The sequence below is a fragment of the Macadamia integrifolia genome, unplaced genomic scaffold (assembly GCF_013358625.1).
Source record: "Macadamia integrifolia cultivar HAES 741 unplaced genomic scaffold, SCU_Mint_v3 scaffold100, whole genome shotgun sequence".
NCBI classification, from domain to species: Eukaryota; Viridiplantae; Streptophyta; class Magnoliopsida; order Proteales; family Proteaceae; genus Macadamia; species Macadamia integrifolia.
The window spans coordinates 733,904-738,826 of NW_024868049.1; the positions used below are offsets into that span (position 1 = coordinate 733,904).

Below are 4,923 nucleotides of genomic sequence, written 5' to 3' on the forward strand. Positions count from 1 at the left end.
TCGATGTAATCCAACTTCATGAGCCTATTGAGTGAGGCCATCCCTGCTCCTTGGTCACACCTCTGACCACTTTCACGGGCCTTCCTATTGCAATTGGTTCTAGCATAGTACATGCAGACCATCATTCTTTGGGCTATTCTCTATTTAGTGTAAATGCTTCTTCCTCTGAACGGCCTTGGCTTGAGATCGTGGAGCTCTTGAGCTCGAGGTTCTTGCAAGAGAGTACAAATGTGCACTTTCAGATCAGTGGGAAGAGGGAGGCTCCAAGTGAGTCTTATCTTCTTCTTCCACTTCTTCTTCAAAAGAATCTAAGGGCTTGGGGGCTCCTTTGATCGGATCAAAGTTGTGGGATTGCTATCGGAAGATCTTTTTTCAATCATCGCAACTTCAATTATCCCAGTAATGTAGCTTTCTTGATCATTTACCTTGACTTGTAGTTGTTCCACCTCATGAGTTATCCAGTCGAACTCATCTTGGAGGAACACTTCAAACCCCGGTTGCATTTTGGCAGCGGTTTCATCGAACCACGGCTCAAGATTTCCACAGAACGAGAAATCCTCTCCTTCCTTTACAAAATACCCATTAAGAGTAGGGTAGTATGTGGCAAATATTTTTTTGGTTATCTTCAATATTTTGTTCTTGCCCTTTCTTAGAGGAATATACCTCAGTCCATTCTTACCCTTGTTGACGATGAGAATGGGTAACTTGGATATACCTTGTGCGTATTTTCCTAATCCCATACCGGGGAAGTATTGCATATTTTTCATCATCTGGCCCACTGGATGCCTCAAAGTTGCTTCATATTCAACTAGGCTTCAACTGCCCCTTTTGCGAGCACCACACAAGTCCACTCTATTTCAAATCCACCGAGGCGGGCTTCATCTATTTTCTCTTCCCCTTTCTCTATGTTAGCCAACATATTAACCACTTCAGGGTCTCCTGAGACAACGATCACTTTCCCTTCATATAGGAATTTGACCTTCTGATGGAGGCTAGATGATACTGCTTTGGCATGATGTAGCCATGGCCTCCCTAGATGTATGTTGAAGGAAGCCGATATATTAATTACTTGGAAGTCTACATCAAACTTCACCGGGCCAACTACCATAGCTAAGGTGATTACTCCCAGAATTTCCCTCTTTATGTTATCATAGGCTCTGATTGTTTGACCTGATGCCTTCATCTTCTCAACATTGATGCCTATGCTACTAGCAAACCTTAATGGTAGGACATTCAAGGCAGACCCATTGTCAATAAGTACCTGAGAAATGGTCTTGTCCAGACAATCCACCGTGATGTATAAAGCTTTGTTGTAAGAACCCCCTTTGGGAATTTTAGAGTTTGAGAATATGAGAGACTGCACTGCATATGTTGCCCTTACTATGTGGGGGAGCTGCACTAGGTCTATCTCAATCGGTACTTGCATATGAGTGAGGATTTCAATACTGCCTCATGGTTGGAGGGAGAGGCCATCAACAATCCCTAGATGGAAATGTTGGCTTGAGCCTTCTTCAGTTGAGCCAACATTGGATTTTTTGGTTCTTTCTTCAAGCTACTGGACCCTGCCTCATACTTGCTGGGTTGTTCCACTGCTAGAGCCTTGCCTTTGTAGTCTTTCCCACTTCGGGTCTCCATCACTTTAGTGGGCTTCTTTATAATAATCTCAGTGGGGTACTGATCCTCATCATTGCTATCTGTAATGGTGATAATTCCAACCATCCGATCATCTTCTTCAAATTCTCTTTCTTGACTTAAAGTGGGAAGTCGAGGTCCTCCACAAATGTCGATAGCCTTGGCTCGCAACTTTTTGATTGCATTAGAAAGCTATTGGAATGCGGCATCTACTGCCCCTGTGAATGTGTCATTTGGCCCTATTTCCTCCAGATCATTCAGTTGCTCATGGTAGTAACGATCACTGATAGTTACTTTAGCCAATATGTTGTCAATTTCTTATATTCTTTCATGCATCCTCAATGTGTTTGAGTACACTTCACACAGATTTTCTTCCATCTCTAATGTGGGTTCCCGTTCGTCCATATAAACTTGCATCGGCTCTCCAGATTCCTCATCATTTTCTGAATCTGATGTAGAATCATCTCCTCCCATGCAGAGGGAAGGTTGAATACCACTTGTCGGATCAGCTATTAGGTCATCACCACCGATAGCAGAAATTGAGAAACATGTTTGGTGATCTGGTGAGTAATATTCTGACCCATCATCCACATCCTGATTTTCAGGCCTAAGGTAATCATTCCAGTCTGGATAATTGGCATCACTTTCATCTTCCTCATCATTGTTCAAATATTTAACCTCTTCCTCATCATCATCGTCATCATCATCATCACTGATTTTCCCTTCACTCGGCTCTTCATCAGGTTCTTCATCAGGCTCTTCATCAGTCATTTTTGGGGAGTCGAGCAATCCTTGCATGCTGCTCCAATCATATCCACCAATCCACCCTTCTCTTAGGTTATAGACTGAATCCTAGGAATGGGAGTCATATAAGGTTGACGATGGGTATAAAACAGGGTGATATGATGATGATGTTACATGGGAGGTGGGAGGTCTTGATGGAGATGGTGAATGGCAAGATTGCACATGGTAGGATGAAGACGGGGTCCCTTCCCATTGAGGGGGGGATAAAAGTTGTTGGTGTAGTAGGGGGTGACAATATTGTAAAGGTAGAGGATGAGGGATATGGCGGGTAATGGGGATAGTTGGATGGAGGTAAAGGTCGATTGGATGATGATGGAAGGTTTGATCCCAGATAAAGGGAGGGAATGGTTGGTTGGATGAAGGAGGGAAGGTGGACATCTTCTCTCCCTTTTCTTCTTCTGATGACTCTGATGATTCTTCTTCTTGAGGATGTTTCATAGCCTTTGTTCTTTCGCCAAGATCTTTCATTAGGCACGGCCCTTTTGCTTCTTCGGCTGAATGAACTAAGTGGGGTCACTTTCTTCCGACTCATCATCATCCAACTTGTTGACCATACAATGATCTGGGATTAGGTTGGTGGTAACATTAGGAGATTGTTTGACCTAGACTTTAATCGTCCCGTTATCCACCAGGTCTTGAACTGCATGTTGTAACCCTAGGCACCTTTCAGTGGCATGCCCCTTTTGGGTATGATAAGCACAATACTCATGGGCTCGATACCAAGTTGGGAGAGGAGTGGGAATTACTCTTGGAGCCGCTGTTCCCAACAACCCTTGCTTCTTCAGTTTCTCATATACTGTTGTGATTGGCATCCCCAAGTCTGAAAATTGTCTTCTTTAATGAGGGGGCTTCTGAGCCAGAGCATCCATTTGTATCACAAATGGTTGTGATGGAGAGATGGCCACCACTGATTGTTGAGTTGAACTGACAATGTTGGCTTAGGACCTTTCCCTCATCCAACCTTTGTACTTTTTCTATATCCTAAGAAGTTCCAAGGCATTGTGCTTCTCGTAGGATCCTATTCTCAATGCGTGTCCCTATGGCTATCAACACCTCAAAGGTCTGCAGATGTTGGTAGTAGAGGACATCATAATAGGGCTTGAACATGTTTTCAATTAGCATCTCCACTTGCTTGGCTTCTGAAGGTCGCTCTGTCATCTTGGCGGCCTTATCCTGGAATCTCATGAGGAAGGTGGTGAATCCTTCTCTTGGCTGCTGCCTCAAGGTTTCTAGCCAATGCTGCCCAATTCTATGTCTATGCTAGCTCCAACTATGTGAGCCATCTCAAAGTTGTTCCTGACAATGTCAACATAAATGCTTGACCCATCTGGTTGTATACTAGTTGCCATGACTTGGTAATGCTGAGGAAGACTTTCAAGTGAGCCTTAGGATCCCCTAATCCATCAAATCTATCAGTTTGCCACTTGAATTTCTCAGGGATTCTTACTCTAGAGAAGAAACTCATTTCATCAGAGTCTGCCATCTGACTTTCTTGACTCTTTTCAACTCGAATTAGATCCTCCAGTTTTTCCAACTGCTCTTGGAGCTTTCTTTCTCTCTCCATCTCAGGAGGTTCCATTCTAACATGTGCTGCAAATTCTTCTTCTTCATCCACGATCACCACCCTTGGATGGGGGACTCGAAAGTAGACTCCTCTCTGGCCATTCTGACGGGTGGAGGAAGCTCCCTGATGCCCCATAGGTCTATTCTGCTCTTGCTTTCCTGGAGTTGAGGTGGGATCGATCCTGAGAGGGTTTCGAAGTAGGTGGAATACTTGTGCTAACCCATTCTTGACCTCAATCATTTCTTCTTGTAATGCCTCAATGGGATGTACCCATGCCTGAACTGGAGTTTCACTGTCTGCTGGATCCATATCTTCCAAAGTACACTCACTTGGTAGTAGACAATCTCGGAGAGACAACGTAGGTGACACTGGACTTAAACGAGTCAACAGACTGCCCTAACATGTCCAAATGGACTGCGGTGAATACTTAAGATGTGGAATTGTGCCTGAACCAAAAGGCGATTTATTTTAGGGTTCTGATATTCCCATCCCATGTTCAATCATTCATACATTTTGATCAATCAATACTTCAACCAAAGTTAGTTCACTGTATAATAGAAAGTGGATAGGGGAACGTGCCCCTAGTCCACTTGATATCATTGGTGAGGATCTCATACGAATGGCTAGTTGAGAAGATTCCCATAAGACATTCCATATAATAAAGTCATGCTTTCCTTGCTCTTTTTCCACTAGATGTCCTTCCTCCTGATTTTCTCAGGACTTCTTGGGACTTTACGTGACTTTGACAGGATTACCCCTAAGTCACGTATTTAAACATTTTTCTTAAAGAGGAGGGACACTTTTTATATGAAACCCACTTAGGAAAGCAATTCTTTATGACGGGAATATAATGTAGGAAAATTCCTTTTCAAGACGGTAAACAAGTTCTCCATCTATTTTCTACATGATGCTATGCATGCAGT

The 4,923-nt window shown here is 43.4% G+C and overlaps 1 protein-coding gene across 1 annotated transcript; it reads right to left on the reverse strand.

Moving 5' to 3' along the window:
* Positions 1-1,482: 1,482 nt before the first annotated feature.
* Positions 1,483-4,309, reverse strand: LOC122062307 (nucleoplasmin-like protein ANO39). Its single transcript, XM_042625913.1, has 3 exons — positions 3,884-4,309; positions 2,213-2,484; positions 1,483-1,750 (listed from the first exon to the last, which is right to left on the reverse strand). The coding sequence occupies exons 1-3, from the start codon at positions 4,307-4,309 to the stop codon at positions 1,483-1,485; spliced, it is 966 nt and encodes a 321-aa protein (XP_042481847.1).
* Positions 4,310-4,923: the final 614 nt, after the last annotated feature.